Genomic DNA, 14,355 nt, shown 5'->3' with positions numbered 1-14,355 from the left:
GGCGATGTCAGACCAATATTGGATCTAAAGGCCCTAAACCGTTTTTTAAGGATTCGCTCCTTTCCGAATGGAATCTATTCGTTCGGTGGTGGCCGCCCTGCAAGGCAAAGAGTTTCTCGCATCCATCGATATCAAAGATGCATACCTGCACGTTCCAATCTATCCCGGGCATTTCAAATTTCTTCGGTTTGCTCTGGGGCATCGGCATTATCAATTCATGGCCTTGCGCTTCGGGCTAGCCACGGCCCCCCCCCCCCCCCCCCCCGGGTCTTCACAAAAATTCTGGCCCCAGTACTAGCCAACCTGAGATCACAGGGGATCCTGGTTATGGCTTATCTAGATGACCTTTTAGTGGTCGATCTCTCAGCGGCCAGTCTGAATCAGGCAGTGTGCCTGGTGGTAAACTACCTAGAATCCCTTGGCTGGGTTCTAAACCGGGACAAGTCGGCCTTGCAGCCCACAAGAAGGTTGGAATATCTTGGATTGATTCTACCTACTATGCATCAGAAGATCTTTCTTCCCCAGTCCAGGGTGGATTCTATAAAGGAGCTAATTCAAGTGATTCTAAGCAGCGCAAAGCCGACCGTTCGCCTGTGTATGCGCCTATTGGGCAAGCTAGTGGCCACCTTCGAGGCGGTGCCCTACGCCCAAATCCACTCTCGGAAATTGCAGAGAGCAATTCTCGCAGCCTGGGACAAGAGAGTCCAGGCCCTGGATCTTCCCATATCCCTGTCCCATGCAGCACGTCAGAGTCTGTGCTGGTGGTTGGTCCCACAAAACCTTCTGAAAGGAAGATCGTTCAGCCCCGTCTCATGGAGAATAGTAACCACAGACGCCAGTCTATCGGGTTGGGGTGCAGTCCTAGAAGGATTGACCCAGCAGGGGAAGTGGTCAAGAGCAGAGTCGGCTCTATCCATAAATGTTTTAGAGATACGAGCAGCCCGCTTGGCTCTAGCAGCATGGACGGGTGTATTGCAGGACTCCCCAGTAAGGGTACAGTCCGACAACGCCACGGCTGTGGCTTGTATAAACCACCAGGGCAGCACCAGAAGTCAGGCAGCCCAAAGAGAGGTGGACCGGATCTTTTCTTGGGCAGAGACCCATGTTCCCTGCATCTCGGCAGTGTTTATCCCCGGAGTGGACAATTGGCAGGCGGATTTCCTCAGCCGCCAACAAATGTCCCCGGGAGAATTGTCTCTATCCCGAAGTTTTTCAGGACGTCTGCCAGAGATGGGGAGCTCCGGAGGTGGATGTCATGGCCTCCAGATTCAACACGAAACTAGTCAAGTTTGTGTCTCGGACAAGGGATCCATTGGCCTGCGGGACGGACACCTTGGTATGCCCTTGGCATCAGTTTGCGCTGATCTACGCCTTCCCTCCATTGTAAATGCTACCCCGTCTTCTTCACAGAGTCCAGGTGGAGCGCAAGCCAACGATTCTAGTGGCCCCGGCTTGGCTCCGGAGGCCTTGGTACTCCTTAATAATAAGGATGGCAATAGAGGAACCTTGGGTCCTCCCGTTGCGGCCGGACCTCCTCTCACAAGGGCCGTTCTTCCATCCTGCCTTACAGGCCCTAAATTTGACGGCCTGGCGGCTGAATCCCTAATTCTTAAGAACAGGGGCCTCTCTGGCCAGGTCATTTCCACCCTAATTAATGCTAGAAAGCCAGTTTCTAGACTTATATACTAGGGTGTGGAAGGCCTACATTGCATGGTGTGAGGCTAAGAAATGGCATCCCCGCAAGTATGTCATCGGGAGAATCTTGGAATTTCTACAGTTGGGAGTAGAGAAGGGTCTGGCAGTTAGCACTATCAAGGGGCAAGTGTCTGCCTTATCGTTTTTTTTCCAAAGACCTTTGGCCTCCCACTCTTTAATGAAGTTGTTTTTACAGGGGGTTATTCGGATTAATCCTCCAATAAAAACTCCCCTGTATCCTTGGGATCTAAATTTGGTTCTGTCGGCTTTACAAAGTCAGCCTTTTGAACCCTTATCTGAGATCCCGCTGGTCTTGTTGACTAGGAAACTAGTTTTTCTGGTGGCTATGTCTTTCGCCAGAAGGGTGTCAGAATTGGCAGCCTTGTCGTGTAAGGCACCCTATTTAGTACTACATAAAGACAGGGTCGTTCTTCGGCCACATCCGTCTTTTCTTCCGAAAGTAGTATCTAGTTTTCATCTGAATCAGGACTTGATTCTTCCGTCTTTTTTTTTCAAACCCTCTTCAAAGAAGGAGAGGCTACTGCATTCCTTAGATGTGGTCAGGGCTGTTAGGATTTATTTGAAAGCCACAGCCCAGATTCGCAAGACTGACGTCTTGTTTATTCTGCCGGAAGGACCTAAAAAAGGTCAGGCAGCGTCTAAAGCCACCATTTCCAAGTGGATTAGACAGTTGATTATACAGGCCTACGGCCTGAAAGGGAAAAGTCCACCTTTGTTGGTTAAAGCGGTGGTTCACCCTCCTTAACATCATTATAGCATTAAATTCGGCATCGTAGCGCGAGCTACAGTATGCCGGTCTTAAATTTTTAATCCCCGTACTCACTGTGCTATGGATCATTGAAGATTCCGACTCCCGCGGGGAATGGGCGTGCCTATGGAGAGCCTATATGATTGACGGCCGGCTCTGGCACGTCACGCTCCCCGAAGACAGCCGGAGTAGGTCTCGGCTCTTCACGGCGCCTGCGCACAGGCTATGCGCAGGCGCCGTGAAGAGCCAAGCCTATTTCGGCTATTTCCGGAGAAGCGTGACGTGCCAGGGCCGGCCGTCAATCACCTTCTCTCACCCTAGGAACGCCCATTCCCCGGAATCTTCAACGATCCATAGCACAGTGAGTACGGGGATAAAAAATGTAAGACCGGCATACTGTAGCTCGCGCTACGATGCCGAATGTAATGGTAGAATAAAAAAAAAAATTTTTTTTTTTTAATAGGGTGAACCCCCGCTTTAAGGCTCATTCCACTAGAGCTGTGAGCGCCTCTTGGGCAGCGTATCACCAGGTCTCTATGGCTCAAGTCATTGCTAAATTTTATCAAATGGACGTTGGGAGGAACGCTGATTCAGCCTTCGGGCAGGCGGTTCTGCAGGCTGCAGTATAAGGTCCTCTTGTCCTATGGCACCCGCTGTGTTTTCTTTGCCTGGTTGCTCTCCCTCCCCTCATTTAGCATTGCTTGGGGACATCCCATATGTAATGGCTATGCTGCTCTGTGTCCCGTGATGTACGATAAAGAAAAAGGGCTTTTTAATAACCGCTTACCTGTAAAATCCTTTTCTTGTAGTACATCACGGGACACAGAGCTCCCACCCCTCTTATGGGGAATTTTGGGAGGCATATTGCTTGCTACAAAACTGAGGTACTCCCACTATGGGTGGGGGTTATATAGGGAGGAAACTTCCTGTCGAAGAGTGCCAGTGTCCATCACCTGAAGGTACACTATATAACCCATATGTAATGGCTATGCTGCTCTGTGTCCCGTGATGTACTACAAGAAAAGGATTTTACAGGTAAGCTGTTATTAAAAATACCTTTTTTTTCACCTCAATGCATTCTATGCATTGAGATGCAAAACCTCTTGCAGTGCAGCAGCGCCCAGTTCCCCTGTTTTTTCTTACCTGAACCCTCTTTCTCACACCAGGGATTAGCACACCAGCTCTAGCCGGTGTCTCGTGTTCTGATTGGCTAGATTGATAGCAGCGCAGCCATTAGCTCCCGCTGCTGTCAATCAATTCCAATGCCGGGGTTGAGTCCTGCTGTCTGTCAATAGCAGCAGGACACGGGAGTGCGCCTGCACGGGTGTCCCGAGGGAGAGCGCTTCTCCGATTGGTTGCTAGAGGAGGAGGAGCCAAGACCACCGTTGAGGGACCCCAGAAGTGGAGGATCGGGACACTCTGCAAAACCAAATGCACAGAGGTGGCAAATATGATGTGTGGGTTTTTTTTTTATTTTTGTTTACAAAAAAACACAAACTTTACAACCCCTTTAAGTGGTTAAACTGACCTCATTTACAGATCTAAAATAACCAAACGTTGCATGTTTATAGTTATCTCAGCACTGACAATGTTGTGATTAAACTTGGCAGGCTTGCTGTGTTTCTTTTGAGCGCGGTCAGCTGTGAGCAGAGAACGGGTCTGCACTGAATCGTGGAAATTCTGTATTAAGATCGTGAGGGGGGTGGAATCGAGATCCCAATTTATTTTAATTTTTTTAAACAATTAATCATGCAGCTCTAATGGACACAATGGCATATAAATGCTGATGTGCCCATATAGAGGCACAACAGCATCTTTATGTGTTGCTTGTTCTGATGGCGGTGGTCCGGAACGCAGCGGTACTCAGTACCGCCACTTCCAAAAATGGCCCTGGAGAGTACCAGCACCTCTCCGTGCGCCCAGTACGTGGGTTTCCTGTACCGGAACGCAGCCCCAGGCCAGGAATATGATGATACGGCCCGACGGACCTTTTAATCCGGCCCCCGGGCGGAGAGCTAGCTACAGCATTGTAGTGGATGGCCGCTGGGCGAATTACATCGCGCACCGTCTCCTCCATAATAGTCATTGGCTGGCCCGGCCATCAGCTAGTGGAGGGGGCGGGCCGTGTGCAGAGTACGGCTTGAGCCGTACGTGCAGGCGCAGGCAGGGAGTTGACCTCACGTTAGATGATGTCAACTCCTTTCCGCGCGCCTGTGAGGAGCGATCAGTGCGTCGTGGTGGATGTGAGCGGGGGACTGGCCCTCCTAGGACGGTGCAGCAAAGTGAAAAATCAGTCATCGGACTTTGCTTTGGATCTGAAGTACAGATTCTGTACTAATGGTGAGTGATGTTTTGTTGCGATGGCTGCTCACAGACTGATATGTATATTCTATACTTCTCCTATCTATTTTCTGTGGTGTCTGTCCCTTGTCATGCTTTGTGCCCATTTTATCTTCTCTTTTTTTAGTTTCTGACATCAGCTGGTTTATGTAATTTTAGCAGAAAATGCACCAATATATTGCAAACCATAGCTGCTATGGTTTGCAATATATTGGTGCATTTTCTGCTAAAATTACATAAACCAGCTGATGATGTCAGAAACTAAAAAAAGAGAAGATAAAATGGGCACAAAGCATGACAAGGGACAGACACCACAGAAAATAGATAGAATAATGGATGTTATTCATCAGTCTGAGCAGTCCATGTGCAAGCATGCAACAATAATCATACAATGAACATCTTCCTACTTTTCAAGACAAAACCGAGAAAATAAACATAAAAGGAAAATAACAGGGCAAGTCTGCATGGCTGTCTGAAACGAGCCATGATAAATTGCAGAGTTCCTAATCTCTATAGGAGGAGACGCTGTGAGATGTCATTCCCCATCACCTCTTCATCCTTCTGGTGTAATACACAGGTACCATGCCATGTATATTACAATCCTGTGAGATGTCATTCCCCATCACCTCTCCATCCTTCTGGTGTAATACACAGGTACCATGCCTCAATCCTGTGAGATGTCAACGGTTAGGATTGTAATATACATGGCATGGACTCACCTGTGTATTACACCAGAAGGATGAAGAGGTGATGGGGAATGACATCTCACAGCGTCTCCTCCTATAGAGATTAGGAACTCTGCAATTTATCATGGCTCGTTTCAGACAGCCATGCAGACTTGCCCTGTTATTTTCCTTTTATGTTTATTTTCTCGGTTTTGTCTTGAAAAGTAGGAAGATGTTCATTGTATGATTATTGTTGCAAGCTTGCACATGGACTGCTCAGACTGATGAATAACATCCATTATTCTATCTCTTTTCTGTGGTGTCTGTCCCTTGTCATGCTTTGTGCCCATTTTATCTTCTCTTTTTTTAGTTTCTGACATCATCGGCTGGTTTATGTAATTTAAGCAGCAAAATCAAATGTTGGGTTTCGTCTAAGAGAGGGTTTGTAAAATATATATATTTTCATGTTCAGTATTGGGGGGGGGGGGGAGCACCGGCGCCTAATAGAGTACCGGCACCTCTTTTGGCCCACTTAAAGCACTGGCGGTGGTTCTAGGTCACCTTTTACATCCTCTGATCTCTCTCCAGCAACCCCCCCCCCCCCAAATTACCTCTGCAGTCGTAATCTTCTGGTGCCACAAGGTTTACAGAGCCAAGGCAACTGTCACAGGTTCTTGGCAAGAGTGTTAATTATATTCACCCTTCGTGCCCCTCTTCCATTCATTAGAAGCTATACCAGGGATATGCAATTAGCGGACCTCCAGCTGTTGCAAAACTACAAGTTCCATCATGCCTCTGCCTCTGGGTGTCATGCTTGTGGCTCAGTCTTGCTATGCCTCATGGGACTTGTAGTTCTGCAACAGCTGGAGGTCCGCTAATTGCATATCCCTGAGCTATACTATAGCTTCTATCAACGAAAAACAAACTTTGAATGTTGGACAGGTGGATAAATGAAAGCTCCATCTCCTCCACTCACTATTTTTCATTGTTGGAAGCTATAGTACTGCCTCTATGAAGAGGACGGGAGATGGAAAGGGTGGGCAGAGTCGGCACTCTTCATAAGTGCCTGTGATATGTCCCTTACTCCCTGAGGCACTGGAATACTACTGCTACAGGAGTTTGTGGGGGGGGGGGGGGCTGTTTGAGTCAAGCTTTCAGTCAGAACTGTAGCCATCAGCATAAAGGACGCTTCATGCTGGGCTTTTTTTTTTTTTTTTTTTGGACTAAATATAGGCTTTAACCACTTCAGCCCTGGAAAATTTGGCTGGGCCACTTTTTGCGATTTGGCACTCTTTAACTGACAATTGCGCGGTCGTGTGATGCAGCAACCAAACAAAATTTGACTTCCATTTTTTTTTTTTTACAAATAGAGCTTTCTTTTTGGTGGTATTTGATCACCCCTGCGTTTTTGTCTATAGCGCAAAAAAAAAAAATAGAGCAACAATTTTGAAAAAAAAAAAGCTTTTTTTTTTTGTTTTACTTTTTGCTATAATATTATCCAAAAAAAATATAAAAAAAACAAATGTTTTCCTCAGTTTAGGCCGATATGTATTATTCTAGATATTTTTGGTAAAAAAAGCACAATAAGCGTTTGGTTTGCGCAAAAGTTATAGCGTCTACAAAGTAGGGGATAGTTTTATGGCATTTTTATTAAAGGAACACTAAAGGTTTTTTTTTTTTTTATTAGATCAATTGATTGCTGTAAGCTAGAGCATTTAAATATCAGTTACCTCGTTTTTCCTTTTGACCTCAAAAATACAGTAATCCAGGTTTGAAAATGCCATTTCCTGTCTCTCCTCTTCTTGCTTTCCACCAGCATCTGAGCCGTTTTGCATGGTGGAAAGCAGAATGTGCTCACCCCCTCCCTATGACTACAGCCCTGCGTGAAGATGCTCTTATACCTCACAGGCATGGAGGCTAAGCCTAATGGGAACTGTAGTTCCCATTATGCCGTGATGTAGCAAGAATGAATGCGCACCGCAAACCAGGTGAGTCAGTGAGAACAATGATTCAGGAGTGACGGAGGTGAATAAAACGGCTTGATTTCAAACTAGTTATGCAAAACATTACTTTTTACTTTATCAGCCTTTAATTTAAAAGGAAAATATTTTTGTCTTTACAACCCCTTAATATTTATTTTTTTTACTAATAATGACGGCGATCAGCGTTTTTTTTTTGTTTTTTTTCTTCTTTCTCGTGACTGTGACATTATGGCGGACACATCAGACACTTTTGACGGATGCGATTTTGGGACCATTCACATTTATACAGCGATCAGTGCTATAAAAATGCAAGGATTACACTGTATAAATGTGACTGTCAGGGAAGGGGTTAACCACTAGGGGGCTAGGAAGGGGGGGGTTAAGTGTGTCCTAGGGAGTGATTCTAACTGTGTGGGGGCGGCGCTTACTGTGACATGACACTAATCACTGCTCCCGATGAGAGGGAACAGACGATCAGTGTCCTGCCACTAGGCAGAACAGGGAGATTCCTTCTTTACACAGGCATCCCCCTGTTCTGCAGCTCCGTGACATGATCGCAGGACACCAGCGGAAAGCGGGTCCCGCGGTCACGGAGCTCGCGACAGGGGTGTGCGCGCGCCCGCACAGTGTGAAATTTAAAGTAACGTAAATATACGTTACTTTGCGCAGCCGTGCCATTCTGCTGACGTAAAAGTCCAGGAAGCGGTCGCAATCGGTTAATGAATTGTGGATTCATTCACCTAGATTTAGACCCTTCTTCCTTGACTACGAAGCCGGGGGTGGAATCTTTCTGAAACTTGAGTTGGTATTCACCGTTGTCATACTTCATGCGTATGTATTGTTTCTGATTTACCTCTTGCTTTTCAACACAGCATATATAGTTCTTTTAATGTCACCCTCACTCTCCGTCCTAACCTTTTGGCTCTAGTATCGATGGTAGTTGAATAGAACAGTAGTAGGACTCGACATCCTTTGCACTTCTCTTGCGAGTGGATGTTGACCATAATGTACCTGACACAGAACACGGGATCCCAAGATTTGCTTTTCTGCCATTCAAATCATTGCCATTCTGCAAAGGAGATCTTAGTAGGCTACCTCATGGCCAGTTCCTGGTTTCCTAGGGACATATTTCCAGCAGCCATGGGGATCTGGTGACTGGGTTCTGTTCAGTCATGTGCTTAATTCTTTGGCAATATTATATCTTCAGGTTTCAAATTTTGTAAGTTAAATTCAAAATGTAAGTTTACTCTTCCTTTTCTCTATCTTATTTCTCCAAACAGGTACAAGTATGCAGTCTTCTGTGCCTTATGTGGAGATCATTGAACAGCCAAAACAGCGAGGTATGCGGTTTCGCTATAAGTGCGAAGGGCGTTCTGCTGGAAGCATTCCGGGAGAGCGAAGTACGGATACTACTAAAACTCATCCCACTATTAAGGTATACGTACCAGCTTTAAAAGACATGTGTAGATAAGAGGTTAATAAAGCAGAATATATTGCCGAGATTTGTGACCCAAGAACTGGTTAGGACTAAATCGCTTTGCTGCACTGTCAAACGCCACTCACCGCTAGGACACACAAACAATTGTTTTTGCAGTGCACCATATAAGATCACATGTCACTTTTGTGCACTTCATAGTATGCATCTCTCCAAGGTAATACTTAAAATCTGGCCTGTTTAGTGGGTCCTGAGGAAGGGAACCACTGATCTAAAGGGAATTGAAGACTGGTGCAACAGGAAAAGGCTAAATTATCAAAGTGAAATCAGAATTTTTGGGAGATTTGTTTGACCTCTAAAAGTGCTTCAGTAAGGAACAGGACCAGAATGTGTGTGTGTGTGTGTGTGTGTGTGTATGTGTATGTGTGTGTGTATGTGTAATATAAATATATATATATATATATATATATATATATATATATATATATATATATATATATATATATATATATATATATATATATATCAAATATCTGGGGCTTCTGAAAATTGCTTATGGAGTATTGTAAATGTTCTGTACCACCTGGAAAGTAATTTAAAGTTGAATTCTTGGATCTGGGTACAAATGGAAGATTTTTTTAAGGTGAAGTAAAGGATTCTACTTATTTTCTCTGTGGGGAGAAGGTTAAAACCTGTTCCCATTTGTTTAGGATTGGGGTGGTTGTCATCCTTGGGCAGGGAGTTGAGAGAGTAAATAATGAAAGGAGAATGTCTGAGTGGGCCTTGTTCATTGTTCAACTTCTCATATTAAAATTTTCCTCAGAAAGGAATAATGAAATGAGAAAAAGGTGTCGTTTTGAGGTTTTCCACACATCCAAGTGGAAAGGACTTATGTCTGCCACAAGGGCATTGAGGGATGGCCAACCTTTGTTGAAGAGGAAAGTGGATGCCTGGAATATACGCCTGTCCACATGGTCACAAAATGGTCCTGATTGTGTGCTGGCAGAGAAGGCAGGGTTGCCTAGAACCCGATAGAGAATAGAGGGGGGAAAGAGAGACTAGATTTTAAAAGGGCAGTTGCGCAATATTTGAGCGGGTCTGATGCTCGAGTGCGTTTGTTGTTTTTTTTGTTTTTTTTTTAAGGTGCAGTGGCATGTGTGAAGCCCACATACTAAATTTTGCATGAGGAAATGTGTAGATGACCTTTCTTTGGAAACCATGGCTTTCAAGCCCTTATGTCTGTGCCAGACAGGGAAGGCTAAGGCACCATGGCCTTTGGGTAAAGAAAGTAGCTCCGTTTTAATTCTGGGGGAGTATTGGACCCATAGAAATTTAGAGAAAGTAGAATTAACTGACTTCAGGAACGATGCAGGAATATGAATTTAATAGGGACGTGAAAAATAATATAAATTCTTTGAAAGGATTGCCGTTTTATGTATGTTACAATGTCCAAACCTGGAAAAAAAGCTAGTGTCCCACTTTTTGAGTTTTGTGGAAGAGTGGGGGGAAATTCAGGCCAAAGGTGTGTCTCGGGTCAGCAGAAATATGGGTTCTCAAACTGAACTATACCAATTAAATGGACACCCAATAATGAAATGACTTATTTTTTTTCAAGTTGCCCAATGAAACATAACTTTATTATCTAAATAAGATAAAAAGGCAGAAATATCATGTGTTCCAGTGCAAATAAACCACAAATTATGAATGTACAGTGTAAAAATATATTTTCTAAATGGGTGGTTGGTAAATACTGTATATACTAGAGTTTAAAGCGGGAGTTCACCCATTTATTTATTTTTTGATCTTTTCCCCTTAGATTCCTGCTCGTTTTGTCTAGGGGAATCGGCTAGTTGTTTTAAAATATGAGCTGTACTTACCGTTTTCGAGATGCATCTTCTCCGTCGCTTCCGGGTATGGGTCTTCGGGAGCGGGCGTTCCTTCTTGATTGACAGTCTTCCGAGAGGCTTCCGACGGTCGCATCCATCGCGTCACTATTAGCCAAAAGAAGCCGAATGTCGGTGCGGCTCTATACTGCGCCTGCGCACCGACGTTCGGCTTCTTTCGGAAAATCGTGACGCGATGGATGCGACCGTCGGAAGCCTCTCGAAAGACTGTCAATCAACATAGGAACGCCCAGTCCCGCAGCCTATACCCGGAAGCGACGGAGAAGATGCATCTCGTAAACGGTAAGTACGGCTCATATTTTAAAACATCTAGCCGATTCCCCTAGACAAAACGAGCATCCATCTAAGGGGAAAAAGTCATATATATACGGGTGAACCTCCGCTTTAAGACAAGTTTTTTCAGTACATTTTTTGGCTGAAAATGTCCCCCTTGGCACACATGTAGCCCCACTCTTCTTCTACAGGTGTGCAGTTTGTTGTCCAGGGGACCTACGGCCGGGAAGCACCGATTTTTCAAAACCGAGCACCCCTTCCATATACTCCCATGTTAAACGGTCATTTCTCCAATGATTGTGGGGACCCGGTACCGGCCGGTCGTAGGTCCTCTGAACCCAGAACTTGGCACACATATAGCCCAATTTCTCCTCTACCAGTGTGCAAAGTTTGTTGTCTGGGGAATCTAAGGCTGGGAAGCACCGATTTTTTTCAAAGCCGTGCACCCCTTCCATAGACTCCCATGTTAAACGTCAGTCTAGGCATGGGCACAGTGAGGCATGCAGATGGACACCCTAGGCTTATACTCGAGTCAATACGTTTTCCCAGTTTTTTGTTGTTTAAAATTAGGTGCCTCTGCTTATCTTTGGGTCGGCTTACACTCTAGTATATACGGTAATTCAACAGTAAAAGCTTTACAGTTGTGCTCATAAGTTTACATACCCTGGCAGAATTTTATTTCTTGGCCATTTATAAGACTATGAATGATCACACAAAAACACTTTTCACTCATGGTTAGTGTTTGGCTGAAGCCATTTATTATCAATCAACTGTGTTTTACTCTTTTTAAATCGTAATCACAACAGAAACTACCCAAATGACCCTGATCAAAAGCTTGCATACCCCAGTTCTTAATACCGTGTATTGCCCCATTTAACATCGACAGCTTGAAGTCTTTTGTGGTATTTGTGGATGAGGCTCTTTATCTTCTCAGATGGTAAAGCTGCCCATTCCTCCTGGCAAAAAGCCTCCAGTTCCTGTAAATTCTTGGGCTGTCTTGCATGAACTGCACTTTTGAGATCTCCCCAGAGTGGCTCAATGATATTGAGGTCAGGAGACCGAGATGGCCACTCCAGAACCTTCACTTTATTCTGCTGTAGCCAATGACCGGTCGACTTGGCCTTGTGTTTTGGATCATTGTCATGTTGGAATATCCAAGTACGTCCCATGCGGAGCTTCCTGGCTGATGAATGCACATGTTCCTACAGTATTTTTTGATAACGTACTGCATTCATCTTGCCATCAATTGTGACCAAATTTCCTGTGCCTTTTGTAGCTCACACATCCCCAAAACATCATCAGCGATCCACCTCTGTTTTTCACGGTAAAAATGATGTACCTTTCATCACAGGCATTGTTGATTCCTCTCTAAATGTTTTAAGGTTGTGGCCAAAAAAGCTGAATTTTGGTCACATCCCTCCAAATGACTTTGTGCCAGAAGGTTTGAGACTAATGGGCCAATTCGAGTTCAGGTGTACACATTAATGCTTATACGGTAAATAATGGGGCCGATGAAGCGAGCATGTTTGCTCCCAAAATGCAAACCCTGCATTAATTGCGACTTATGGCGTTGTTCTCTGGTGGGGATTCTTCCCACTTTTCGATCAGTTACACAGCGATCCCGGACCCAGCAACTCCTGGCTTATTGATGGTTGCTGCGGCTTCAGTGACTCTGTACCAGGGACCTGTACGTCGAGTTGGCTCACCCATCCATCCAGGTCCTGGACTGTTTCCACCAGTCCTCATGCTTGTCCACACTTGTGAGTGCTTTAAATAAAAAATTGTTTAATTCACTACACTTGGCTCCTCTCTCTGTTTACATATAAACCAAACGGCCTCAGTATTAAGGAAGCCAAGCTACTGTTGGCTAACAGAAAAATATTGGTATAATAAATTATAAGATGACTAAGGTAGAGTCACTGCAGTCTATGTATAACGTCAATGTAAGCTTGTGTCATGTTTACTGAATATTTTGTGGACAGAAGAGAGCAAGAGAGAAAATAAAGGGCTTTGAATGGTGGAAAAGGCCATGGGATAAAGGAGCACACAAAAAGAGGAAAGGAATAAAAGAGAGAGGAGTGGGTAAGGAACACAGCAATCGCCCATCCCTGGACCTCAGAACCCCATATGCCTATTCAGGGACCAAGGAGTCAGTAACATTCTCTGATCCGGTTAAGATTAATTTATCCATGGGGTTTACACACACCTCTGCCCGTTCTTCAGCTCCTGTAATTGATTGCGGAACACCGGCGGCGATTGGGTCCGGTCACGGAGCTTCGGGACCGGGTCGCGCCCGGCGATGTACAGGTACGTGCCTGTGCCCAGGGCTCGACAAATCCCAGTCGCCATGGCAACTAGAAATGGGGCCCTGGCGACTTGGCTTGGAAGGGGGGCAAAAAAAAACTTTTTTTTTGTGAGCTGGCGCCATCTGGTGGTGAGCCGTTGGTATTACAAGTTATTATCACCAGATGTGTAAGCTGGCGCCCATCTGGTGGTGGCCGTTGGTATTACAAGTTAAGCATTACAAGTTCACCAGGAATTCTAATGTAATTTTTCACTATTTTCACTGCCATCTTCTTCCCTCTAATTAGAACCCCCAAACATTATATATATTATTTTTTATCCTAACACCCTAGAGAATAAAATGGCGATCGTTGCAATACTTTCTGTCACGCCGTATTTGCGCAGCGGTCTTACAAGTGCACTTTTTTGGGAAAAAATTACACTTTTTTAAATTAAAAAATAAGACAACAGTACATAGTTACATAGTTACATAGTTAGTCAGGTCGAAAAAAGACACAAGTCCATCCAGTTCAACCTCAAAAAAATAAACAAACAAAATAAAAAACACAATACAATCCCATACACCCAACTCCATACCCACAGTTGATCCACAGTAAAGTTATCCCCATTTTTTTTTATATTATGAAAGATAATGTTACGCCGAGTAAATTCATACCCAACATGTCACGCTTCAAAATTGCGTCCGCTCGTGGAATGCCGACAAACTTTTACCCTTTAAAATCTTCATAGGCGACGATTAAAAAAATCTACAGGTTGCATGTTTGAGTTATAGAGGAGGTCTAGGGCTAGAATTCTTGCTCTCGCTCTACCAATCGCGGTGATACCTCACATGTGTGGTTTGAACACCACTTACATATGCGGGCGCTGCTCACGTATGTGTTCGCTTCTGCGCACAAGCTCGTCGGGACGGGGCGTGTTTTCTGGCTCCTAACTTTTTTAGCTGGCTCCTAGATTCCAAGCAAATTTGTCAAACCCTGCCTGTGCCCAG

The 14,355-nt window shown here is 44.8% G+C and overlaps 1 protein-coding gene across 2 annotated transcripts in view; it reads left to right on the top strand.

Moving 5' to 3' along the window:
• Positions 1–14,355, top strand: part of RELA (RELA proto-oncogene, NF-kB subunit) — a 106,859-nt gene that overhangs the window by 44,125 nt on the left and 48,379 nt on the right. For both annotated transcript variants that reach the window (XM_040328868.1, XM_040328867.1), the window contains exon 3: positions 8,732–8,886. In XM_040328868.1, the coding sequence (XP_040184802.1) occupies positions 8,732–8,886 (155 nt within the window). The remainder of the gene's footprint in view (positions 1–8,731; positions 8,887–14,355) is intronic.

Source organism: Rana temporaria, chromosome 11, assembly GCF_905171775.1.
Source record: "Rana temporaria chromosome 11, aRanTem1.1, whole genome shotgun sequence".
Taxonomy (NCBI): Eukaryota; Metazoa; Chordata; class Amphibia; order Anura; family Ranidae; genus Rana; species Rana temporaria.
This window is presented reverse-complemented; position numbering and strand designations above follow the sequence as displayed.